This window comes from Suricata suricatta, chromosome 9 (genome assembly GCF_006229205.1).
Source record: "Suricata suricatta isolate VVHF042 chromosome 9, meerkat_22Aug2017_6uvM2_HiC, whole genome shotgun sequence".
NCBI lineage: Eukaryota > Metazoa > Chordata > Mammalia > Carnivora > Herpestidae > Suricata > Suricata suricatta.
In genome coordinates, this window is record NC_043708.1 from 77,358,915 (window position 1) to 77,385,309 (window position 26,395).

General features: G+C 39.2%; 1 protein-coding gene and 1 long non-coding RNA gene across 5 annotated transcripts in view; one reads left to right on the forward strand and one right to left on the reverse strand.

The window, feature by feature from the left end:
* Positions 1-26,395, forward strand: part of C9H15orf41 (chromosome 9 C15orf41 homolog) — a 208,010-nt gene that overhangs the window by 79,087 nt on the left and 102,528 nt on the right. For all 4 annotated transcript variants that reach the window (XM_029952608.1, XM_029952607.1, XM_029952609.1 and 1 more), the window contains exons 6-8: positions 12,780-12,859; positions 13,206-13,255; positions 19,405-19,472. In XM_029952608.1, the coding sequence (XP_029808468.1) occupies positions 12,780-12,859; positions 13,206-13,255; positions 19,405-19,472 (198 nt within the window). The remainder of the gene's footprint in view (positions 1-12,779; positions 12,860-13,205; positions 13,256-19,404; positions 19,473-26,395) is intronic.
* Positions 12,431-26,030, reverse strand: LOC115302669. Its single transcript, XR_003913581.1, has 3 exons — positions 25,950-26,030; positions 22,808-22,888; positions 12,431-12,511 (listed from the first exon to the last, which is right to left on the reverse strand). It is a non-coding gene; the product is annotated as an uncharacterized LOC115302669 (long non-coding RNA).

Genomic DNA, 26,395 nt, shown 5'->3' on the forward strand with positions numbered 1-26,395 from the left:
AAAGTATTTGAAAGATAGATCTCTGTGTCGGATAATGGGCAGAAATTGAATAGCTGTGTTTTCCTTGAAAGTTGTGTTGAGATTTTTCTCAGGAGAATTAGACGAAAGTTATTTCTGAATAGAGCGCTGTCCCTGGCTGTAATTAGTCACATGGGCTTAGTTCCCAGGAAATGTTTCTTTTCACTGTACTGAAAGTGTGTGAATTTTCATATTTTTTAAGTTATCTTAAAATCTCCTCTCTGCTTCTCCATCTGCCCCTCCTAAAATTTAAGAAATCTAAAGTTTAGTTTGTACTGTTCTCGGTAGGTTTAGGGGCCTGTCAGAAAAGTACACACGTTCGTGCCCTGCATACCCTCTCCCTTTCCATGAATCCTTCCAATCCTGGGCAACACTTTTAATGACTTAGAATTAACTGCCTTCTAATTATGCACTGAGGCAGACACCATGATGGGGTATGGGTCCTTGCCAGCAAATGGAAACACAGCAGATATAAATGAGCAGGCTACCAGAGGGAATTGTGAGAGAGGCTTCTCGAAGTCATCAGCTTGCAAAGCAGAGGCTTACCGCTGTCTCGCTGAATAATGTAACCTTGGTCAAACCAGCAGCCACTGCGGTAGCACCCATAGGAGCATCCGTTTTTCTTTCTTTTTATACACAACATACTTGCAATCTTGCCAGGTTTTTGGCTACCCCAGGAAATTTTGGCAGGTCTTTGCTGCCATCAGCTTTCTCCCCTGACTGTGAGCTAGACTTCTTTTTACCTGTGACTCAGCTGTCAGTGTTATCTGATGTGCTGAGCTCCCATAAGCCAGGACCAGAGAGCTCAGCTTCTTTGGGGGGACATATTTGTTCTATGTGGAACACTAAGTGTGTTGAAATTATAGTTGGTAATCTCTGAATTGGAAGGGGATCTAAGACGGAGGAGACGGAGAACTTGAGTTATTCCTGGAAGTATGATGTCTTAATCTAGAACATTTCTGGTCACTTTTGAAACCCTTAGGAATAGTGCCGAAGAATAGTCTGGTTAATTATGATCCCAACTGGCTAAGTTTATTATATCATGGCCCCACTACTGACTGGGAGGGGGACTTTAGGAAAGTTGTTTAAATCCTCATGCTTTAATTTCCTCATTTCTAAGATGTGGATAGCCACCTTGGAGGTCTGTTCTGAAAATTCAATGAGTTAATACTTGTGCAGAGTTTAAAATGATGCCTAGCACATGGTATGCACTCAGTAAATGTTGGCTATTGTTCCTTTTTAGGGATGAAAAATTGATGTAGGGTAGGCTGAGTGACCCCCACCTTCCTGAATACTCAGCCAACTTTGTGCAGATACTAAACTAGTGTTTCTGAAATTTTAGGAATTTGGGTACCTTTACAGTTTTCCATATCGACATTGTAGGACGTGTACTACTAATAAATATACTATATTTACTTGAAAATTTTTAAGTGTTATTTATTTAATTCTGTTTCAAAAAAATTTACAATTCTATCTTAAATGATAAACTATAATTTCTTGCCATAAATAGAAAGTCCTTATAAAAATAATACAAAACTGCTAAAGAAAAACATGTTTTGTGTGCTCAGAAAGTCATTTCACATGCCTGTGCCGGCATGAGGCACTCTTCTCTTTGGGAGACGTGGCATTAGATGTTGTCAACATTTAAGGACCCATTGTGTCCTACGTCTTCTTGGTCTAAATTTTCTGAAAGATATGTGTGTGTGTGTGTGTGTGTGTGTGTGTGTAAGACCTACTCATCCATAATGAGAAAAGTTCAAATTAACCCAAATCCATTTGACTGACTAAAAATTTCTGTAACAGTAGGGAATATTGGCAGGACTTGAATTTTGAGTAGTTTATTAGTAACTCATTTGGCAGTTTGTGGAGTAACTATTTTGTGCAGAACAGCTTTGGGGTGATAATAGAAATGTTTCTGCCGGTAAGCAGCTTACGAAACGTCCTGACATAAACAGTTCTTTAGGCCTCCACGTGAACCACATAGTCTCAAAAGGAGAGATATCACTTGAACAGAGATGCAGTATACCCATAGCATTAAAATTTCAAGGGGGAAAATTAAGAAAAAAAAATGTCTAAAAGATTTCCTTTGGTGGGCTATAATGAAAGAAAGGGTTAGGCAGGACTTATGTAGACCAAACCAACACAGAAGCACTGAAAGCCAGGCTTGAAATCTGAAAACTTCTAGCTTCAGAACCAGTAATAGACTTGTAAAAATTATCTCTTATCCTCTTGAGGTGACCAGAGGTTGAACCTAGTTCTCCATGAGAAAGTCCTCAGATACTTAAAGGTAACTTTGAGGAAATATGACATCTTTTTCTCTATATTGTGCTAACCATCCCTTTTTCCTTAAGGTTTTTTAAAGCATTTTTTTTAATGTTTTATTTTTCAGTGAGAGAGCATGAACAGGGAAGGGGCAGACAGAGAAAGGGAGTCAGAGGATCCTAATTGGGCTCTACACAGACAGCATTGAACCTGATCGGGGGCTCGAACTCATGAATTGCAAAATTATGACCTGAGCCAAAGTTGGACACTCAACCTACTAAGCCACCCAGGTGCCCCAGATTTTTTTCTTTAAGTATGTCCTGGTTTCAAGTCTTGGCATCTTGATCAATCTTTTGTCAACAAGTGACAAAGTAATGTTTAATTAAATGCCAAGTGATTGGTAGACAGCATGAGTTCACTCCCCTATATATGAGGTATGGGAGGGCAAGTGGATTGGAAACCAAGGGGAAATTTTGCTGGCAGAGGTGAAAATTGAACTGGGCTTTGAAGTTTTGGCTGAGGGAAAGATAAGAAAGAACATTCCAGATTTGGATGGTGGAATTGGAGGTGGCTGAGTACGAAGGGTGGAATTAAGTATATTCCTGGCATTAACTATATGCTTAGTAAAGACTTGTTGAGTATATGCTCGTGGCATAAGAAGTGTTGGTGTGTAGTGTTCTGAGACCAGAATCTGATCAGTGTGTATACTTGTGCTTCAGAGGCATCTTCCTCTTGTCCTTACATAATCCTTTAAATTTTTGTTTTTTATGTTATTTTTTAATGTTCATTTATTTTTTGAGAGAGAGAAAGAGCATGCACATGAGCAGGGGAGGGACAGAGAGAGAGAGAGAGAGAGAGAGAGAGAGAGTTCCAGGCAGGCTCAACGCTATCAGTACAGAGCTCGAGGCTGGGCTCTATCTCACGAGCTGTGAGATCATGACCTGAGCCGAAATCAGGCGTAAGGCTCTTAACCACCTGAGCCATGCAGGCGTCCCCATAATACTTTCTCTTATTTGATGACTGTGGTATGAAGTTACGTTTACATGATTATGTGCTAGAGAGCAGAGTTTAATTTGCCCCTCTAAGTTTCTCTAATGTTAAAAGATAGTGTTTTGTAGATTGCCAGATGAGATTAGGCTGCTTTAGAGATCAGCTTGTACGGTGAGATGACTAGTGGGCTGCCTGGAATTTTTGAGAAATAGTTCCAACTGCAAGAGTAAGGAAGCTCCGGTAGGCCACAGGCAATATTGAAAATGTCCAGAAAAGACATGGGCAGGCCAGCTCCCATGGAGATGTAACTTGGGACCTTTATAACCTTGAGGTCCAAAAGCCCTGCACCAGCATTTAAAGAGAAGATTCGATCGTAGCTGGTAGTCTAGGCTTAGCTGTTGTGGAGCTCAGCCTCTGCAGGAGCCGTGTGCAAAGGCAAGACTCTTGGTGCACTCTGGGAGCAGCTGCATTCCCCTGCCAGCTGTTCAACCGCAGGGATTGAGTTTTCTTGTTGTAGGGAGAGCTAGGTCCTAACACCACCGTCTGTCTGCACATGAATTTCCTTCCAAATGGCCTGTCTCATCTTTATCACAGTAGCATCCATCTCTCACTTCATCCTTTTTCCCTCCTGACGTCTGCCATCCAGTACACAGTCAGCCCCATGCTGGCTCACCTGTCGTGCTTAAACATATTTGTGACCTTAGATCAGAGGTCCCAACGAGATATGGTCTAGTCTTTGTTTTACCTCAGGTGTAACCTAGTCAAAAGTCACTCTTTGTGGCATGCAGGATTTCCAGGGACCTTCAGAGCATAAGGGATTTAGCTCCTTATTTGCCCAGTTCCTTTCAGCAGCAGCTGACTGCTTATTTGAGCTTACACCAAGGAAAGGAAGAGTTATAAAGACAGGCATGATATCCGTGACTTGGAGGGAAGGAAAGTCTCTACTTGTTTGATTGCTGGTGCTTGAAGTTAGGAAACAAACTTAAATGGTTATGGACAACATTTAAAATACAGCCACTGCCCCCCATGGAGTGATAGCACAGTGAGCTAATATAAATGTGTGAAGGACTTCTCCCAGGTTCTTTCCGAAGAACAGATTGGACCCCACATTGTGCCCTGACTGCCACAGAGGGGCGTGGCAGGGGTGGCGTGTAAGAAGGAAGAACCTGCATTGTCCAGTTTTGCCTGTTGAACAGTCATGTCTGGCTATCTCTCCAAGGCTGTGGCAATTATATTACTTGGTAAGAACAGTCTCCCGACTCTATACATATCTCATGGTCTTTCTTCTTTTACCTTCTTGACAATAGAAGGTAATGGGTGATGTATGTATTGATAATGCAGCATTGGGAGGCAGAATGCATGCCACTCCGTGATCTAACACCAGCCAAAACAGTAGGATGACAACTTCAGCTGCCCGAGTCTGAAACAGCATGTTAAATGCTCTTCATATGTTATCTTATTTCATCTTCACAATAGCCCTGCAAAGTAAGGACCAGTGTTACATTCTTTATAGACGAGGGAACTGAGAATCACTGACATTTAACTCATTGAGATGATAGAGCTAGTGGGTGGAAGATCCAGGCCAGTCTGCCTGATTCTAGACTCAGCTGGTAACTACTGTCCCGTGCTATTTCTCCATTCGAAGGTATTAGACTGTGTAGCTCTCCAGTTCATCTTGCTTTTAGAAAGCATGTTTTTCCTTTTTTTGAGGAAGATGTAAATACACATGGTCTGTGTGACATCTGAGGCTAGGTCACAAGGAACTGTAAGCTGCTGCCTGCTTCCCTGGGGTGCTTGCTCTTGGAATCCACTTCACGAGGAAGCAGGAGGCCCACATGGAGAGGAATCAAGGCCCCTTACTCGTAGTTCCTGCTGAGGTGGAAGCAAGCTCAGATTTGCTAGCCATGTAAGTGAGTCATGATGAAAGGGACCCCTCCAGCACCCGATAATCCTCTCCAAGCCATGTCACACGAAGAGAAGCTGTCTCCATTAAGCCAGCCTAAACTGCCAAATCATGAGCAGGTTAAAAAATTATTGTTTAAAGCCACCCCTCCAAAAAAAAAATGGGTTTATGCTTGAAAATTTGATGGAACAGATTCTCAAACCACAGAAATGAATTGTTAAGCTTGATAATTATCATGGTGCTTTGACTGTGACATGGCAGCAGGCTTTGGAGGAGTCAGGGTAACAATTCATTTTCTAGCCACCCATGACCCTTCTGTTCTCTGGCCCACCCAGACCCTCTGCAGCAGAATGGACTTTGGAGGTGATTTAGGTGGCTCAACTTTACAAGGCACCGCTTCTTGGCCAGCTGTCCTTCTCTCTGTTGTTTGAGGCTCCAATTTCTTAGAAGGACCTTCTCTTTATATATTTAAATACCTTTAACTCCACAGGAATTAACAAAGAAACAAGCTTTCCCTGGAATTTATTAAGAATTTTCTAAAAATTTCACCAACAGAGCCAGAGCTTTTGTTGATGGACCACATTTCCATGACAAAGACATAAATGATAAGAAAAAGAAACAAACAAAAATCTTTTCAAATACAAAACCAAGTTCAAACTAAAGGAATGCAACCTCTAGTTGAGAGAATGTATATTCGGATTGGTAAACAGGGGCTCTCACTTTGTAGGGCCACAAGAGTTGTTAGCTTTAGAAAAGGACGGGAGGGGTTGGAGTTGGGATTTTAACTTCCCAGAGGGAAAGATACCCAACTCTGAGCTGGAAGTGAGCCTCCACAGACAGCCCAAACCATGGTAAAGGGACTGGGGAAATTCCACTTGCCTGGAGAAAATGGTGAGGAAGCTTGCTTCCAATATATGGGGTGTTTGGAGAGAGAAATTAGAAATAGGTCTGCACCATTTGTGGGTTTGGGGCTAAACTTGGGCTCTTGGTTAAACTACAGGAAGTCCACTTTAAGAAATTTGTAGTAAAACTGGTCTCTGCAGAGGTAAATATGAAACTACTCTGTCATGGTTATTTCCACAGTAGAAATCAAACAATTCTTGCTGAAATTAACTTTATACTATAAATTTACAAAGTGGGGATTTTCCAAGTGAAGAAGTCACTATTAACAATAAGTAGGTAGGTAAAGAGGCAGAGAAATTGCATAATGTTTTATTTATTTTTGAGAGAGAGAAAATGTGAGCAGGGGAGGGTCAGAGAGAGAGAGGAAGACACAGAATCCAAAGACAGGTTCCAGGCTCTGAGCTGTCAGCACAGACCCCGATTAGGGGCTCGAACCCACGAATCATGAGATCATGACCTGAGCCAAAATCGGACACTTAACCAACTGAGCCACCCAGGCGCCCCTAAGATGACATTTTAAAACCAAAATAATTATAAAAATTTGATCAAGTAAATTAAAAACTAACTAGATAATGGAAAGAATAGAAATTAGTGTGAAAAAAGAGCAGATAGAGTTGTAAAAAAACAGTAAAATTTGGAAATGATATCATTATGAATTGAAAAGCTCATTAGATGAGTAAAGTGTTAGATTAGAAAAATAGATTAGAAGAGTTAGAACAAAAGTTAGTGAATTTTAGGGTGGCTTAAGGAAAGCACCTTTAGTATATAACACAAGAGATGAATAGAGAGGAAATATGAACACTTTATAGGAGACAGTGATAAGACCTTTGAATACATACCTAATATAAGAGTTCCAGAAGGCAAGAATGGAAGGAGAGAATGGCTCGAAATTTTCAAACTGGTTAAAGGCATATATCCTTAGGTTCATCAAACAAAGCTAATTCTAAGCAAACTAAATTAAAAGCACCATATCCAGGCACACAGTGATGAAACTGTTGAATATCAGAAAAATTTTAAAGGAACCAGAGATAGGAGCGCATGGGTAGTTCAGTCGCTTACGTGTTGACTTTGGCTCAGGTCATGATCTCACCATTTGGGAGTTTGAGCCCCGCATCAATCTCTGTGCTGACAGCTTGGAGCCTGGAGCCCACTTTGGATTCTGTGTCTCCTTCTGTCTCTGCCCCTCCCACACTCATGCTCTCTCTCTCGTTCTCTCTCTCTTAAACATGAATAAACATTAGAAAAATAATAAATGAAAATAAAAGGAACCAGAGATAAAGGACAAATTATTTCTAAGGGGATTATTATTAAACTGACAGTAGAGTTCTTATCAGTAACACATGTCAAGAAACAGTGGATTCATATATTCAAAGGGTTGAAATAAAATGACTCTTAGTTTAACATTCTATACCCAGCTATACTATCATTTAAAGGTGAGAATTCAGTTATTTTCAGGCAAGACAAGACTAAGAGATTTTACTACTCATTGGTCCCATCTGAAAGAATGAATACATAGGTACTTTAGTAACCAATACATTGAATCTAAAAGCAGAGAGCAGAATTCAGAAACAATACTGAAAGAAGAAATGGGCAAACATTCATAAATCTAAGTAAATACTGAACATTAAAAAAAAGAGAGAGAGACCATTAGACTAGTCAAGAACAGAACCAGTTGTGTGTAGTATATGTATATGGAAAAAGATTTATTATAAAGAATAGGCTCACATGATTATGGAGGCTAGAAAGTCCCAAGTGCTACAGTGGTCAAGCTGGAAACCCAAAAAGAGCCAATGGTATAGTTATAGTCCAAAGGCCTACAGGTTAGAGATCCAGGAGGAGCCAGTATTTTAGTCTGAGTCCACAGGAAAATACTGATGTCCCAGATTAAAGGCAGTCAGTCAGAAAAAATTATCTTCTATATTTTAGTCAGGCCTTCAACTGTTTGGATGGAACCTATCCACATTGGTGAGGGCATTCTGCTTTACTCCAACTCAAATGTGAATTCTCAATCACATTCAGAAACACCATCACAGACACATTTAGAATAATGTTTGGTTAAACATCTAGGCACCCTGTGGCCCAGTCAAGTTGACATAAAATTAACCATCATAGAAACTTATGTTTACAAACAAGGTGGCTAGATAAAAACAATAGACACAATAACATGCAGGCTGATGGAGAAGGGGGGCTTCCTGATTGGAGTGAGTGCATTCTAAATTTCTTATACAGCTGACCATTGAACAACATGAGTTTGACCGGCATGGGTCCATTTATATGTTGATTTTTTTTTATAAATATAGTGTAGTACTGTAAATGTGCTTTCACTTCCTTATGATTTTCTTATTAACATTTTCTTTTCTCTAGCTTTATTGTAAGAATATAGTATATGATATATATATCATACAAAATGATAACTATGTTATCAGCAAAGCTTCCTATCAACAGTAGGCTATTAGTAGTTAAGTTTTGGGGAGTCAAAAGTTATATGTGGGATTGCTGACCACACAGAGGGTTGGTGCCCCAACCCCCATGTTATTAAGGGTCAACTGCATTCAGAATTACAAAGGAGATATGATTAGATTAGATATGGGCCCCTTTTAGATTAATTTTAATATTAATTTAATAATAAATTAATAAAAATATAGAAGATTTAAATAATACAATGAAAAATCTTGGCCTAGTAGACATACCTGGACCCTGTATCTGAAAGTTAGGAACTTTATTATTTTTAAGACCTGTAAAATATTTATAAAAATTGATTGCAAATGAAAACACCAAGGACATCAAACACATACCCCCAAATGAATATAAATGTTGCATACTTTGACCAAAATGATCAAATTAGGAATTTGAAATAAGTTTTTAAATAATTTATGGATCAAAGATAAAATTATAATGGAAGCTATAAAATATTTATAAATGAATTAGAATAACACTTGGGACATGAAGCTAAAGCAGAATTTAGAGGAAAATTTATAGCCTTAAAGAGTATATTTTAAAATAAAAGCTCAAATTTTTATGTGCCAAAGATAATAAGTCTGTAAAAGAATAATACAGTGAACTCCAAGTAGAAAGTCAGAAACAATGAAGACAAAAGGATGAATTAAATGAAATTGGAAGGAATGAAGCAGTAGAATCAATGAAACCAAAATTTAGTTTCTTAAAAATACTAGTAAAATGAACTGAACTCTAGTAAGACTGATAAATTAAGAAGCTTATACAAATTAATATTAGACTATCTAAGGTAAATTTAATTGAAGATCCAGATATTAAGTCAGAGTGGTGGGTTCATGGATGTTTGTTATTTTGGGCTCTTGAAACATTTCACAGAAAGCAGGGGTGCCTGTGTGGGTCAGTCCTTGGTTTTGGTTTGGGTCATAATCTCGTGGTTTTGTGGATTCGAGCCCTGCATCCGGCTCTGTGCTAGGAACGAAGATCCTACTTGGGATTATCTCTCTCTCCTTCTCTCTGTCCCTCCTCCATGCATGTTGTTCTGGTCTCTCTCAGGTTAAATAAATAAACTTAAAAAAATATTTCACATAAGGCAGACCATAATCTTAGGCATTATGCCTTAGCCCAGACATTGCCTGTTGCCTGTCTTCTGTAGCATGCTTTAACAGGTACCAATTCTCTCCTATCCTTGCTCATGTAGCCCAAGTGACTCATGCATTCCTGCTTTATACATGGTTGTCAGAAATTGATTGAATCAGTGGCAGGAGTGAACTGTGAAATCAACAGGATTTGAGGATGAATTCATCTAGGAAAAGTTAGGGAAGTTCTAAGCCTTCTGTCCACATATGGTCAAAAAAGATGGATGCAACTTGAGCGTAGGTAGTAGCTGGCCCAGGGTCAGCTTGTATGAAAGGCACTGGCTTCCTTGAGCCCTTTGTATTCTTAGCCATCTCCGGGCTGTCCAGCTGCCTTTCCTTACCTGTTTGATACTGTTCATCCCTTTGGCGGCTCTTCGCTTCAGCATACGTGTGTAAAAGTAAGTTTGCACTCTCTGGCTTGGATCTGAGACACAGACATACTTTCTTGAAGCCTAAGTGCTAAAATCTGCAAATGGGGGCCAAGCATATCCTGGGTCTGTAGCCAAGGCCTTGACTCCCTATTTATTATCACTTTCTCTCTTGCTCTAAAAAAATAACAGGTTGCAAGAAAGGAAAAGACATTTTACTGAGTTTAAAATGAATGTGGTGAATTCAATACATAGTTTTTACTATTCAGTTTAAAATGATTGACTTCTCGCAAGCTTTCTCTGATTTGAATAGTGTTCTATTCAATATATTCAGACTATTTTATAAAAAGCTTATTGGCTATGGTGAGGAAAATTATGTCATTAGTTTCTTTTTTCTATAACATTTCCTTTTCCTCCTCACAAAATAAGTGACTTCATCTTCTTATGTCCTAGAGTATCTTCCCTCCTCTATTTAAAAAAAATTTTTTTTAACATTTATTTTTGAGAGAGACAGGTAGTGTGAGTGGGGGACGGGCAGAGAGTGAGGGAAACACAGAATCCAGAGCAGGCTCCAAGCTCTGAGCTGTCAGCACAGAGCCCGATGCAGGACTGAAACTCCCGAACTGTGAGATCATGACCTGCACTGAAGTTGGATGTACAATTGACTGAAGCCACTCAGTTGCCCCTTCCCTCCTCTATTTTAAAAAGAACCTTTGATCTATGGTTTGCCGTGAGTTATCAGAGTTTGATATGAGGTCAGTAATTTTCCATAGGATAGAACTTTGGTCATGTTATCTGGCCATTTATAGACTAATGATCCTTTCCTCACATGGGTATGAGAACAGTATCTTAGTTATGACCAAGTATGTGTGGGGAAGGTGCTGGTGTTTCCTCGAGATATGGTATGGCATCATGGGCACCATGACAGAATGTGTCTTGTCATTACTGTCTGGTAGCTGAGGGGCCGACCAGAGAATTCTCAGAAAAGGTCACCAAATGCATGAGCAACTGCTTTTCTCCCTTCCAACTGGCCAGGCCTTAGAATTAAGTTGGGAAACTGGAGTGAATTTAGCAGGAACATTACTATTTAATGCTATTTTTGCAATCACATATTCTTTTACAATAACATGATTGACTGTTTCATATTCCCAATATTTGTACCACATATCCATGGTCATTTTTTTTTAGAAATTAAATAGAGTCTAACTTAAGCTTATGTGAAGCAAATGCCTACCTTTGGTTTGGTTCTTGCTGTCACTTAAACTTTAACAAAATAACAAAACAGCCATTATAGCTTTTTTTTCTAGAGACACATAAGAACTGTTTAAGGTAGTCAGTGCAGATAGTATTGTCATTTTCTACAGAAGGTAGTGAGCCTGAGAGGTTCCATGTTCCATAACTTTGCCCAGGCTGAAGAGCTTGTTTTGGATATCGGGCTGGACAGGGCTCCTCTGGTGATGATGCTGTGTTTAGGAGTCCAGATATGGCTTCTACACTTGTGGTTATAAACACATGTTTACAAATGGCTAAGTAAGTAAATGTTGCTATAAGCATGCAGAATAGGAAATAATTAAACAATAGGAAATAATTAAAGTAAGTGTACTTTTTCTTGGTGGGCTCAGTGCTGTGCTTTAGTGAAAAAGATGTAATTTCCTTATTTCTTTACACAGTATTTACTAACATTCATCATATTTGTCAGTGTTCTTATGGTGCTGAACTTGATAAAGAACATAGTAATGCAAAAAAAAAAAAAAAAAAAAGACCCAAAATCATCTCCACGTGAATGATGTTGACCTGTGGTCTGCGTTCATTCAGTATGCATTTTAGTTTGTGTTTGGATAGACCCCAAGCCGTTTTGCTGAATGTTTGGGAATCATTCCATTGCAGGACGTGGGAGGCTTGATTTCTAGGCAGCACTTGACTGAGCTTTAATTTAGAGGCTTGCCTTCCTCCCATGCAGAGGAAGAGGACTTCTGGTTATCTTGGCTTCCACATGCCTACCGAGAACAGCAGGGCCGGAATCGCTTGCTTCCAGTTGCTGAGGGTGTGATCTGCTATAGCATTCTTTGTTAGATGCTTCCCCTCGCCTTTCTTCTATAGTAGTTCCTGGGGTACGGTCAGTTTAATCTACAGTTGGGTATGAGGAGGCATATTTTGGGGTAAAAATTCATATATGTATATATTTTTTTCTTCCTTAAGTTTCCTTCAGTTGTTAGTCATTTTATCTACTTTCCTCATCTGTGCAATGGACGTAATGTTTGTGGCAGTCGATGAGAATTATTTTAGAAAGGTTTCTCAGAGATGCTTTCTGGGGTAAAAGTTATTTTTATTGACATCATTGAAGTCTGACCTACCCTCACTCCGTACACCTATGTTTAGTTATAAAATACTTACTTGCAAAGGTAAATATTTCTTTCCTGATTGTTCATGTTGTGTTTTTTTTTTCCCCCAAGCGGGCTTTTCCAGAGCTAATTTATCTGCAAAGAGACATATGCTTTAGGTCTGTACTTGTTAATTTACCTTGGAAAAATTAGGTCATCTTCAAATCTGGCAATGTGGCTTATAAACTTGGCAAAATGGTCTAATTAAAAGCTTCCCTTAGATTTAAAAAAAAAAAAAGGAAAAACGTATTAGTATCAGTAATGTTTTCATTTTCATAGTTTGTGTGTATATAGGTACATGTCACTCCCCATGCCACATTCGAAGTATGTTGACTGTTAACAGTTCATCTCTTTTCTTCTGCAGCCTCCAAGTCTGTTATAAATAGTATGCTACGGGACCCGTCTCAGATTCCAGATGGAGTTCTAGCAAATCAGGTCTATCAGGTATTAACCACAGCTGTCTGTTTTCAGTGGCAGTGCTATCTGCCTAGCAGAGCAAAGGATTTTAAACCTCATTTAATTACTGTCATCATAAACTATCACTGAGGTCAGGGTGCACCATAAATGGCAATGCAATATTTGCGAGAAGAGCATTTCACTTTTTAATAGCTTGCTTTTATAGTGAATAAAAAGCATACGATTTTTGTTTTCTGTGATTAAATCTTAACAGCCTTTTGATAGCTGGGTTTTTTTTTTAATTTTTTTTTAAATAATTACTGCTTTTAGGATACTAGTTAACGGTCACCATTTTCCGAGTCACCCCAGACCCCCTTCTGTGTTTTATCCACAGTGCATCGTGAACGACTGCTGTTATGGACCGCTGGTAGACTGCATCAAACAGTATCCTTTCCCATAAAATTTCAGGTGCACACTTGACGAGCTCAGACTCAGTGGAGGAGATGTGTCTAGCTTTAACCTGACATAAAGTTCTGCTTCACAAAACACATTTCATACCCTTCTACTTTACACTCAGTCAGCTGGAGGGTCACTGCAGACCGTCCTTTTCTACAGCTTAAGGCCCATCAGATGGGCCACGGGAGGCTGTCAGTTCACATGCTTATCTCAACCACTTGGCTTTCAGGGAGTTTAAAGGGACAGAGTCACCAAGCACGGGGCCTCCTGTCCGGGAATGTCTCTCACCAATCCGGTGAGCACTGAGAAAAATGTAACGAATTTCTATATAAAATGAGCCAAATTCAGTTGAGTTTCCTAGAATAAATTTTGAGCCTGGCGTTAAAGGATGAAGTGATTAAAATGCCGCAGAGGCCAACACTTTTGAAAGGGCAGTAGATTCTTGTTGCTTAAATGCTGATTACAGCCTGAACTGCCATTCGGATCCCTAATAAACAGTTTTCTAGAAACCAGGCTAGTTTTTCCCTCTGGACTGAATTTAAGGCTATAAAAACAGGTGTCCAGCCACTCTTCATTAGAGACATGAGATTACTAACAAGTTGATGCTTTCTTCTTGAAATGGGATTTGAGCATTCACTGCTTCATGGAGTAGGACGTTATTCATCAATACCTTTAGTAGTACTATGACAATGCAGAGAATTTTGATAACCCTTGCTGGAAAATGCTATTTTTTTAAAAGTTTTATTTATTTTTGAGAGAGAGAGAGAGACCATAAGCAGGGGAGGGTCAGAGAGAGAGGGAGCTAGCCATCAGCACAGAGCCCAGTGCCCATGAACTGTGAGATCACGCCCTGAGCTGAAGCTGGACGCTTAATGGACTGAGCCACCCAAGTGCCCCAGGAAAATGCTATTTAAAGAGTAAGCAACTAGTAATTTTTTAAATGAAAATCCTATTCCACCAGAGTCCACGAGTCTCATATTTCTTAATACTGTAAATGGTCTTCCTAGTATAGGTTTTATGAGTACAGGTAGCACTGTGACCATTTGAGACTCAGTGTGACCAGTCAGGAAGGTTTCTGTTGGAAGTCAAGTGTGTGAGTGTGTGTGTTTATATCCCATCTTATTTCACAAAGGCTTAGAGTCCATGAAATTTTTGTAAAGAACCTCATTTTCTTTATAAAGTAATCTTTGAAAAATAATCTTTTAACATAGCCATCTCATAAGAATATTCACTACCTAAATTATAGTCCTTTATACATTTATTCTTCAAGTCTGCCTTCCCCCCCCCCCGCCAATGTAGGTTAAATTAATAAAATCACAGAACTGTCATAGCTTGCCTTTTTATTAGGCCAAAGTGAAACTATACTTCTATTTTCAGTATAAAATTAATGATAGCATTAGACATTGTAGGAGTGCCAGCCTCGTGTTGCTACAGTGATAAAGTTTATCTCATTTGTATAACAACTAACACCATCTCGGAGTATCTGGGGCGGAATTACATGTTAATTTTAAAGCACATAAAATAGTTAAAAATCAATTTAAAGTTAAGGTTTTAAAAGCATAATGTCTTTTGAAGGATTGCATATTGATTTTAAATATAACTATCTAATTATATATGCATGGACTAAAGTATGAAGTCAACTGCTTTGTAAATGCCAGGAGGCTATTTTTCAGTAATAGTTGAGATGCTTACGGGAAACTAGATTGCTGTATTGCTGGCTAAGAAAATGGCTTGTGAGGTTATTTACAAGTTTTGCCCCATGGTCACTGCCATACATCAATAATAGGTATTATTATAGACAAAGTCTAAGTGTTTTCTGCTTATATAGCATTATAAATTCTGTTCAGGGTATTTTCTTTACATTTTTGCCATCATTCACTTTCTTTTTTTGGCTGTGTTATTGCCAGTAGAATTTAATGTAGTACATGGTTTCAATTGATAAAGATAATGATGTATGTCTATAAATTGCATTCACTGACTAGATTATAATTTTGCAGTTCCATTATGCCTATTGCCAGTAAAATTACTGTTTTTATAAGCTTTGTTTTGTAGACTTTGTATTTTTATATGTTTATATCAAACAAAGCATAATCAAGAAGCATGTCTTTCCAAAATTTCAAATCGGTGATTGCTTTTACCATACAAAATAGAACAAGCTGGGAAATTTATAGAGAACTGATTTTATTTTTGCACTGAGGTAGTAGCAGTTTCGTATAATGTAAATATGCTTGCATAGATGTTTCCTAGACTGATCCACACGAATTACTTTATTTCACACTGAATAAAAATTAGTAGTTTTCCATGTGAGTGAAAATGCTATTTGTATGTTGTTCCGATAATTTAGTAATGTTTACCTTGCTTACTGTCGGCAAATTACATCATTTTGTAAGAAAGAAAGTGCACATTTAGTAAATAGAATAGGTGCAAAATCCTTTTACTCCATTATGAAAATGTTACATGTAGACATTTGTGTAAGTAGAATAAAGTAAATTGGTCATTTACAAATAAGACATCATGAAAAGCACAGTGGCAAAGAGAATGTAAATTGTCATTGTGCTTTCTTTTTTTTCTGTCGGTGTCGTTTACATTTTTCCCTGCAGAGCCGTGTCCATCCACACCTTTCCTGCCACAGACAGATTCACAGACACAAAAGGTGTGAGAAATCAGCCACCTCAACTTTCCAAAGTGTGACTCCAAGACCCAGCTATTACACAAAGACCTAAACCAAGAAGCACAGAAAGATAATGATCCAGGAAGCTTAAAATGCTGTGGGTTTCATTTCTGTACCATCAGTAACCTCAGCTTCATGATTCAACATTTTAGATGTAAATAATTTACAACAATAAAAGTGAAAGCACATTTATGTGGATTAGAAGTAAATAATTTAGTTATAAAATGTGGGATGCCCCTAATAATGAGAAACCATTGAGAGGTATTCATCAGATGTCTTCAGGGTTCTCTGTAAATGTGTGAAATTTTATGATTTGAAAATTTGTTCCTTAAGTTTGTTGCCAGTTAGAAATTAAATAAGCACAGCCACATGCATTAGTGGGGAGAGGGGGCAACAAAAAAAATGCAGTTATGATTTGGGGCTCACTTTGATGGTGGACATGAGTGGCCACATCTCTTAAATTTTGATTTAAATGATATTCACCTGTATGTGTTGATGAAGGGCAGATGATTCTCTAGGAATTTCTTTAGACAAATAATGCACACATTTTATTTCATATAAATTGGACTCTTGCAGTGCATGGTCAGGTAGCTGAGGAGTGATATGACTATGTTGACCTTACCCAATGGAGAATTAGATAATTATTGCCGAGTGCATTTGACAGAATCAAAGTACCAGAATAGGATTACACTCCTTTTCAGATTTTGTGCAGTCTTGTGCTTCTGGGAAATACAGCAGAATTCCAAGTTCCATCCCTTTTTTTAAAGGGACTGAGCCAGCCAGGCACCCCCAAATCCCATTGCTGATTTAATTATTTGCCAGCCATGGGACTTTCCGCAGGTTCCTCAGCCGTCATGAACCTTGCCTTCCAAAAATGGGACTAATAACAGTGCCTACTCTTGTGGTGGTGAAAGTTAAATTAGATGATACCCCAAGTAGAATTGCAAAATAAAACTACAGTAAGCTACCACCTCACACTTGTCAGAATGGCTGTTTCAAAAAGACAGAAAGAAATAATAAGTGTTGGCAAGGAGGTAGATAAAAAGGAATCCTTGTGCCCTGTTGGTGGGAATACAAACTGGTGCAGCCACTGTGGAATACAGGATAGAGGTGCTTCAGAAAATTAAAAATATGGCGTGGGGGGGGGGCACCCGGGTGGCTCAATCAGTTAAACAGCAGACTTCGGCTCAGGTTATGATCTCGCGGTTCGTGAGTTCAAACCCCATGTCAGGCTCTGAGCTGTCAGCTCAGAACCTGGAACCTGCTCGAATTCTGTATCTCCCTCTCACTCTCTGCCCCTCCCCCATTCACACTGTCTCCCTCCCCCCCTCAAAAATAAACATTAAAAATTTTTTTAAAAAATAAAAATAGAACTACCCTAGGATTCAGCAATTGCACTACTAGGTATTTACCACCAAAATACAAAACCATTAATTCAAAGGGATACATGCACCCCACATTTATAGCAGCATTGTTAATAATAGCCAAGATATGGAAGCAGCCCAGGTGTCTGTCAGTTGGTGAAGGGATAAGCAGGATGCAGTGTGTGTATGTGTGTGTGCACACACAATGGAATATTGTTCAGCCATGAAAGTCTTGCCATTTGCAGGGACATGGATGGGTCTAGGGAGCATAATGCTAGGTGATATAAGCCAGTCAGAGAAAGACAAATGCCTTATGACTTCACTCATAACAAAACAATGGAGCAAAGGAAATAAAGAAAGCAGGAAAGTGAGAGAGAGAGAGAGAAAAACCAAGAAACAAATTCTTAACTCTAGAGAACAAACTTGATAGTTAGCAGAGCAGAGGTAGTGGAGGGATAGGTAGTGATGGGGATGATGGAGTGCACTTGTCGTGGTGAGCCCTGGGAGATATATAGCAGTGTTCAATCACTGTGTTGTACACCTGAAACTAACATAACGGTGTATGTCAACTCTACTGGAATTAATTTTTTTTTTTGATTTGAAAAAAGAGGGGCACCCGGTGGGTCAGTTGGCTAAACACCTGACTCTTGATTTCGGCTCAGGTCATGATCTCACAATTCATGTGTCTGAGCCCCACATCGGGCTCTGCTCTGGTGGTGCAGAGCCTGCTGGGGATTCTTTCTCTGTCCCTCTCCCTCTTCCTGCTCCTTCCCCACTCACATTCGTCCTTGCTCTTTCTCTCAAAACAAATAAACATTTTATTTTTAATTTGAAGAAATGATAAGCTGGGATGGTAGCAGAGGAAGTAATAAAAATTTGGTATTGTATTTAGTTGTAAGTTGGCACCAACAAGAGCTGACGCATTGAGAGGAGTGGGAGGGAAAGGTAGGAGTCCAGGACTCCTACATTTTGGCCTGAACAGCAGGGAGTTAATAACTAAGATGGTAAGGAAACAAATGGCGTGTGCATAGGTGAGTAGCTGAATGTAATGGGTCTGTGAAACTCTAACAGTAAAATAACCAAAGTTATTGAGGACTCCCCCACAAAAAAAGATGATACCTTCAGTGTTGAGCACCAAGGCTCAATCTATGGTATTTTAAGAACTGTTGGCTAGTATCAATTATTTCCACATAATTAATTTTAATGCTTTTCAAGAAGTTGTATAGAGGTCATAAACAAAGACTTTGTAGCGATCTTATTCAGATCCTCTGCTTTGCCGCACATTAACCCTGTGACCTTACGCAGATGCTCTTCTAAGCCTTGGTTTCCTCATCTATAAAATAAGGTTGATAATAACTGAGCATGAAATAACATACATATGGCACTTAACACAGTGCCTTTGTCATAGTAATCCCTCAAAAAATTTATATGTGCTTGTGTGTCTCTGTTTCCGTGTTAGATAAGAATGTGTGTGTGCTTGCACACACGAGAGAAAGACTTGAAACAGCCTCTGCAGCGGCACCCAACCTCCAGTCTTTGCCGCATGCCCTTTTGCTTCCAGAGTACATAGAATTCGCAGCAAATCAGCTGTTCCGCGTCCCACCTCCCAGAGATTGCCAACAGCAGGCTGAAGGTAAAGCAGGAGCTAGAAATGCTCGCTCTGGCATGAGTATGGATTCTTAGAAGATTTGTGGAACTCTGTAAGACTGGAAACTCTTTTAGGGCAAAGCCTGGTTGGGATACTTTGCCGCACTTAGAAAGTGCTTAATAAATGTACTAAATTGAGGGATTTTTAACATAGTACAAAGGGTGTTTAAAATGGCTCCCCCTCCTTTCAAAGAAGAGAAAGTACACATCCATTTACAAATCTTTGTCAAAATGCACATAAACATCATAGAAAGGAAAATTCCAGTGAATCATTTAAATGAGAGCACATGTATAGAAATCCCTTTCGAAACTCGGACATGTGGGCTAAATGTGGGAATAGTTGCTATGATTACCTCCATTTCCCATTTCATCTGAAAGTAGAGACCTGGTATCAGCATTTTCTTTTGAATTCTATACTTCCACCGGTGTTACTCTCCTTCACTAAAACTTTCCAGCGCCATTGGACATGAGCATGAGGTCCTGCTAAGAGACCTGCTTCTGGAGAAAAACCTGTCCTTCCTCGGTAAGTAGTACTTACATCCTCTCTAGCTTGTAATGTCTCCATCGGTGCTTAAATATACATTTTTAAAAATCTTCCACTTAGTTATTATGCACTAAAGGAAGAGAGAACAATGATTGATGCGGTGCACGTTATCTTTTATTGATTTAGAACTGAGCAGGAACTCAGTTACCTGATCCCTATCTATACAGCGCATGCACAGGCTTGCAATTAATATTTTATAGAATAAGTGGCTGAAAAAATGCTCTAATATTTGTTGCAGTATTACTTTTGGTGTCATAAGGTATTAGCCATATCTAGGCCTGATGAGAGAAAGAAACACAAGCATTTTAACATATAAAATGCTTTATATGTTAAAAAGAATAATTAAAAAAAATTCATATTGGGTATGTTTGTCTCATGTAAGGAATCGGATAGTAGTTTCACTTATAAGCCAGATATTAAGCTTTTAGTATTTTTATATGATACATTAATTGTCACCATAGATTTAGTGTGGTTTTTTTAAAGTATCACATGTATACATGGCCATGTGTTTTTTCATGTGCCAATGTAGAATCTTGCTACAGATTGTTATTTTTTTCAACATCTTGAAACATTAAAAATAAGCCTTGAAGGGCATACATGTGATAACTGATCACAGAAACCATAAAGCACTCTATAGTGAATTAATTCCTCTTCTCCATTATAAATGTGGTAATTTGTAAAGGTTCTATACAAACCTAGGTGTGCATTTTACACATGTGTTTTTATGTAGATATTTAAGTTCGCATAGTATGGGGGTTTTTTTAGGTTTAAAAAAAAATCACAGAATATTGGACTACGTGATCTTTGTTCCAGAATGGACAAAGATTTGACCAAGTCAAGTCCATGAAATAGTCTTATGTCAAGCTGGATAGAGATGTTGAAGACAGGCCTGCAAAAAGTCTGTTTTAAGTCTTAATATTCAATATTTATATTAATGAACTGGAGAATAGAGTTGAATGTGTTATAAGTTTGTTGATAATTTTAAGATGGAAGAGCTCATCAGTATTCTCTAACAGGGGCTAAGGAAAGTTGATAAATTAGGAAAAATGGCCTCAAATTAATAAGTTAAATTTCAGTATGTAAAAGGAGCAAGTTTTTTCATGTAAGGACAACTGAAATGTCCAGCCTGGTGAAAGAGGGTAAATTAGATAGAAATCACCTTTTAAAATCAAATAAAAAATATTGGAAGTAAAAGCATAAATTTATGGGTTAGGTTAAAAAATTAAATATGCATACAAATGTTTATGTGCGTATATTGCATATGTATTTGTGTGTGTGTGTGTGTGTGTGTGTAGCACCCGTATTTTCTACTTCTATCTATTGAAGAGAACTACAGACAATGAAGAAACCATTTTTCAGAAGAAATCTAGTCAGACATAGACTGTATGATAGTTCACAACCCATTGGAATGGATGACCCATTGCTTCTCAGCCTTTTGGCTAAGATCAAGTGAGGAATGGATGACCCATGATGCATCATTATGACATATGCCTTAGAACTATGGAGTTCTGATAGTATTTTTATTATGAAGTATCAGATCACGTTGATCACTCAGATAGTGACCAATATAGCATGGCCAAATCTCTTTTACTCTTTTGAAGCCACCAACTAAGATGTCATATTTTCAGGACTGCTTGGTATTACTCTCTTGGCACCATCTACTTAAGGGTACTCAGGCTCTTGGCACCATTTCTTTGCTTAGCCTAGCTTTTCTCTGTTTCCTTTCTGAGAACTAGAAGACCCCAACAGGAAGAACAAAAGGCTTAAGTGAGTCCCAGGTCCCTTGGTCCCTTGATCCTGGGAACTGTGTTAGAGTGAGCTTCGCTAACAATGACCATCCATGAAGAAAAATGGCCAGGAAGTCACTAGTACTTGCATACAAGTTCAGAAAGGAAACTTAATATTGAAGGGTCCCATCGAGTTCTCTGTGCTATAAGATCAAGAGATCATTATTTTATTGAAGTATACCAAAAGGTGATACTTAACTGATCTCTAAAATAAATGACTTACGAGATGTTTAGCTGACTCCATGTAACCTCAGTCCTGTTTTTAAGAATTTCCTTATCGGGGCGCCTGGATGGCTCAGTCGGTTAAGCGTCCAGCTTCAGCTCAGGTCATGATCTTACGGTTTGTGGGTTCGAGCCCCATGTCAGACTCTATGCTGACAGCTAGCTCAGAGCCTGGAGCCGGCTTCAGATTCTGTGTCTCCTTGTCTCTCTGACCCTCCCCTGCTCTCACTGTCTCTGTCTCTCAAAAATAAATAAAAACCATTAAAAAAATTAAAAAAAAAGAATTTCCTTAGCATACAAAAGAAGTTAATTTATTCTATTTATTTTAAGCATTTTAATGTACTGCTGAATTTTACATGTTTATTTAAAAGGTAAAACATGAGAATTCAAAGCCTTGTGTGAAATATTGTTATGGACTGTTCTTTTACCTTGTAAATACCCCTTCTAAGTGGTTAATTAGATCTAAAGTACTATGCCAGGTAAATGGATAGATCATTTTTTAATTTATTTAATTTTTAAATGTAATCTTTTTGTTTTGAGAGAGAGAGTAAGCAGGGGAAGGGCAGAGAGAGAGGGAGAGATCCTGGGCAGCCTCCACACTGTCCGTGCAGAACCCGACATGGGGTTCAAACTCACAAACCATGAGATCCTGACCTGAGCCAAAATCAAGAGTCTGGATGCTTAACTGACTAGGCCATCCAGGTGCCCCATAGATCATCATTTTAAGTCAACTGTAGAAAAATATTGGTTTATAAATAGACCTCTAATCAGATGTTTTGTTGTTCATATGTGTACATCTTGAATTTTGTTGCAGAAACATTATAAACGTTTATTATATTTTGAATCTTTGATAAGCCAAAGTAAGATCTCTCCCTCTCTTTCTCTCTCATTCTGTTGGTTTCTAATCTGGCCACTACTCCAAAAGGCAAGAATTCTTTATTTTTACATATTAACCCTCTATAAGAATTATGACTTCCCTGAAACTTTTTATCCCATTTAAAATTTTCCACCCATTGTGCTCTATACGTAATTTTATAAAATACATATTTTATCTGGCCTTATTAAAAAATAAATTACCTTTCGGGCACCTTGGTGGCTCGGTCGGTTAAGTGTCTGACATTGGCTCAGGTCATGATTTCCCAGTTGGTGGGTTTGAGCCCCACCTCGGGCTCAGTGCTGGAAACTCAAAGCCTGGAGCCTTTTTTGGATTCTGTGTCTTCCTTGCACTCAGTCACTCTATCTTGCACTCAGTCACTCTCTCTCAAAAATAAATAACTAAACATTAAATAAACAAATAACCTTTACCTTATACCTAATAATTTTTGGACTTTTCTTGATCCATAATCATGTACTGAACAGTTGCTGTGGCACAGATTCAAGCAGGCACTATTGGAAAGAAAAAAAGAAGGTCCTTTTTCATTAAGATTTGTGTATACTCATGGATTTATCCAATTTTATAAATTATCCATTTGCACTTCTATGTATAGATACATTGTATCCATAGAAATCAAAGTTGAAGAAATGTTTACTTTTTCCAACTAAAAAATGTATTTTATTCATACATTTATTCATTTATTCCAAAAATAGTTACTGAGTCAGGTACTATCTTAGGAACTAGACATTAAGTCATATGACGTCCCTTTTGTGAAGTTATGGTCTGCTAGGGAGATAAGCTATAAACAAATGAATACAGATAATTTTTAGCAATTTTTCAGAGTTCTTATAATTCTTTTATTTATTCGTGCATTCTTTTCAACTAATTTTTAATTAAGTTAGTTATTTTAAAGTTTATTTTTTTGAGAGAGAGTGTGGGACACTCTCCTCTTTTGAGGAGGGACAGAGAGAGAGGGAGAAGGAGAATCTCAAGCAGGCTCTGCAGTGCCAGCACAGAGGCCGACATGGGGCTCAAACTCACAAACCATGAGATCATGACCTGAGCCGAAATTAAGAGTAGGATGCTTAACCGGCTGAGCCACCCAGCCGCCCCCTTTCCAACTAATTTTTGTGGAAGTGCTCTCTATACTAGTTAGTGTGAAGATGAGGATAAGTGTTCTGTACCTTCCGATGCTCACACTGATGTACACTTTCAACCCAATGAGAATACAGTTCCGTCTCTTGTGCATCTTAGTAGATACTCGCTGAATTATGTTGATAATGAAAATAAATACATTCAAGAGCCTGGAGCCTGCTTTGGATTCTGTGTCTCCCTCTCTTTATGATCCTCTCCTGCTCATGCTTTGTCTATTTCTCTCTCTCTCTCTCTCTCTCTCAAAAATAAACATTACAATTTTAAAAAAAGGAATACAGTAATATAGGTTGAATCAAACATGGAGCGTTTCAGGAAAATCTCAGATAAGTTTAAGTTTCAGGTAAGTCCCTGCCAGTTCTTTCCAAGGAGAATTCATATGGAACTAACATTTAGGTACGTCTCAGAAGATCATGAAGAACGTGCTGCGGACCCCTAGGCTGGGAGACACAAAGTGCCCATCTCCACTCTCTCTTTCAATCCAGCTACTTTCAGGGGAATGCTTTTCTTGCCTGATCCTAAAGTATCACACTCTTCCCCTTTATCTTTCTCTGTTCTCCCTCCATTAAAAACAGCTCCCTACCCTCCTCGGCTTTTCTCTCCCCCAGTTCACCTCCCTGCCCTGTACACCTGCTGCCAAGTTCTTTGGCTCAAGTGATGCAGATTATTGTGTTAATCCCCAGATCGATTTCCTACATGTGCCAAATGGTTTGGTGCTGATCTAGCTGTGTTTCAGGGACGAGACAAGCTCAGGGTCTCCATGCTGCTCTGCCATTTTAACTCCGCCCTCCTGGAAAGGCGTCACAAAGAGCCCTTCATAAACTTTAGACTGCCCAACAAGCACAATGATCTTCCATATCCCCTCTGCTAAGGGTTTGTTCCATTCCTGATATCAACAAAATAGAAAATGGATTTTAACTACTGATGGAGATGTTTTTACTTTTATCTCTCTCTAGTGATTAATAATGCCATGTTTGTTATTATTGCTCCTCCCACCCCCACCTCCTTCTTGGGTAAGGAGAAGCTTTGGACAAAAGGCAGGGGAGGAAAGGAAAATAGTGAGAAGACAGTAAGACTGTTTGCACTGTCAGGGGGCTATGGAAGAGCTTAGAGCAAAGACTGGAGACAAACTGTTCATCCCCATTGCTGGCATGTCTGCAGGTCAGAGGGACTTTCATTAGTGGCTTCCACAGCCACTGTCTGGTGCAAATTCTTACTACGTTTGGCTTAATAAGAATGGCTCTGGAGATATTTTATTCTTTCCAGTGAATTTTGCCCTGTTAGGGGAAGCTAACAATTACTTTGACTGACACCTGAGAGGTATTTGCTTTATCGCCACCTTGCCCTCCCATGTTCGGTCCTGCCTTGTGACAAACCCGCAGACTTTACATGGGTGCTTCTCTAACATTCGTGTACTACTCTGTGGGATTCCAGGAGGGTATAATCTGTAAAGCCAGGTAGGCTTAGTGAGGGATGTCCCCTTGCTGTAAAAAATTAGGATCTTTGTTTCTAAGAGTTCATCTTCTCTTGCTGCTTTATTCCCCCCCCGAAGCAGTAGTCTGTGCTGGGGAAGTGATTATGATGTGACAAACAGGGGACTGTGACTTCAGGAGAAGAACCAGCAGCAGGAACAGATGAGATTGAGAGTATTAAGCTTGTGTTCACATGCAGATGTTAGCAGTAGAGAGAGAATAAGGAACTAGGGATCAAACATATGATTATATAGGCTAAGGAGAACAGACTTGGTTGGATATTTCTTAAGGTATCAACTATTTAGGAGCACCTGGGTGGCTCAGGCAGTCAAGTGTCCAGCTCTTGATTTCGGCTCAGGTTATGGCCTCACAATCAAGCCCCATGTCCCCATGTCAGGTCCTGGCGTGGAGCCTGCTTAAGATCGTCTCCCTCCCTCTCCCTCTGCCTCTCCCCAATGCTTGCACGCACGCATGTTCTGTCTCTCTAAAGAAAAGGAGAACCGTATCAACTATTTAAATGCCTAGCTCTCCAAAGGCTAAAAAATAAGATTAAATTTTCAGAATAACAGGAATATGATATTGGAGATGGGCTATGGGGGTTGGGTCCTGTTCTTCCGCCCCAAGGGAAGTGTCATGATGCAGGGTCCTCTTGTCCCCCTGACTGAACATGCTTGCGTGTGCTCCTCCCTGGGACCAAGAGAAAAGAACCGCGGGTACATACATGCTGCTAGAAGACACACACTGTCTGGACCTTTGACGGCAGGGTACCCTGTGCTCTTACTATGGTAGCTTTCTGCTCTGGGCCCTTCCTTTGCCATGGCTCTGGTTAGAGAACTCATGTCTGTCGCTCGTCTGCTTTCCTGGCGCTGAAGAGATATTAGAACTCTTTTGGTTGTGATGAAAATCCAATCAACTAAATTATATATGCACACACACAAGGAGAACTTACGGGTTCAGCAGTCTACCTGGAACATCCAAAGGTGAGAAGTTTGCTTCTGGTGTGTGTAGAATCTAGAAGACAGAAAACAATGTCATCAGTATCTCTTTTCTCCCTCTTAGGTTCTGCTTCTTTCAGTGTTGGCTTTATTCTCAGGAACAGACATGATCCCTGGCTGTCACTAGTGTGTTTATTCCTTAGACCCAGAGAAAAGTTGTTGACTCTCTTTTGTCCTGTAATGAATCTGAGGAAGAACTCTAGTCAGCTTGTCTGGGTCAAGTGTCCACCCTGAGGCTGATATTTGGGGGTCACATTATTGGTCACCAGAATCACATTGTAAGGAGGATGGCGGTGCCAAATAGAATGGGAGGCAGGCCAAAAACTCAAACATCTCCACAGAAAATTAACTACAGGTTGGAGCATTAGTCCCCTAAAACAAAAGGCATTGGGAGTCAAAT